This window comes from Myotis davidii, unplaced genomic scaffold (genome assembly GCF_000327345.1).
Source record: "Myotis davidii unplaced genomic scaffold, ASM32734v1 scaffold478, whole genome shotgun sequence".
Taxonomy (NCBI): Eukaryota; Metazoa; Chordata; class Mammalia; order Chiroptera; family Vespertilionidae; genus Myotis; species Myotis davidii.
In genome coordinates this window covers 4,661,674-4,662,310 of record NW_006289570.1, presented here as the reverse complement: position 1 = coordinate 4,662,310, position 637 = coordinate 4,661,674, and the positions used below count along the sequence as shown (strand labels likewise).

Genomic DNA, 637 nt, shown 5'->3' with positions numbered 1-637 from the left:
TGTTCATTGTGAGTTTTTGCCTTTTCAAAGTTATTACTGTCACATTAGTGGCGTAGGTATGCAGAAAACCTGTGTTTATTCACCATGGAGCAGCAGTTCACAGTATCCCATTCACACCTAAATACAACTCTGTTTTGTTACCAAAGGCCAAAGTCGTATGCTTTTAGTAAGGGATGCTTGGAGTCACTGTGCAGTGTCGGTCCCTATCAAGTCTAACAGGTTACACATTGAATGAAAACACAGCCCGACCAGCCTGGCTCAGTGGTTGAGCATTGACCCATGAACCAGGAGGTCATGCTTTGAGTCTGGGTCAGGGCACGTGCCTGGGTTGTGAACTCCATCCCCAGTAGGGGGCATGTAGGAGGCAGCTGATTGATGATTCTCTCTCATTGATGTTTCTATCTCTCTCCCCCTCTCTCTCAAATCAATAAAAACATATTTGTCATTCAAGGCCTAGATGGAAATTTTGCTTATGTACCATGTGTACATTTCCTGTACAAATTTTTATATTTTAGTACTAGTACAATGCCCCATACATAGTCCTTACTAACATATTTGATTAAATAAATGCAGAGATGAGTAAAAAAAGAAGAAAAAGAAATTTTCCCACTCTGTTCCATTCTCTCTGAATATGTTG

General features: G+C 40.8%; 1 protein-coding gene across 1 annotated transcript in view; it reads left to right on the top strand.

Annotated features, from left to right (window-relative positions):
* MORC2 (MORC family CW-type zinc finger 2) overlaps nt 1–637 on the top strand; it is a 43,995-nt gene that overhangs the window by 26,397 nt on the left and 16,961 nt on the right. Inside the window, exon 13 of the mRNA XM_015562837.1 lies at nt 353–357. Coding sequence (XP_015418323.1) covers nt 353–357 — 5 coding nt within the window. The remainder of the gene's footprint in view (nt 1–352; nt 358–637) is intronic.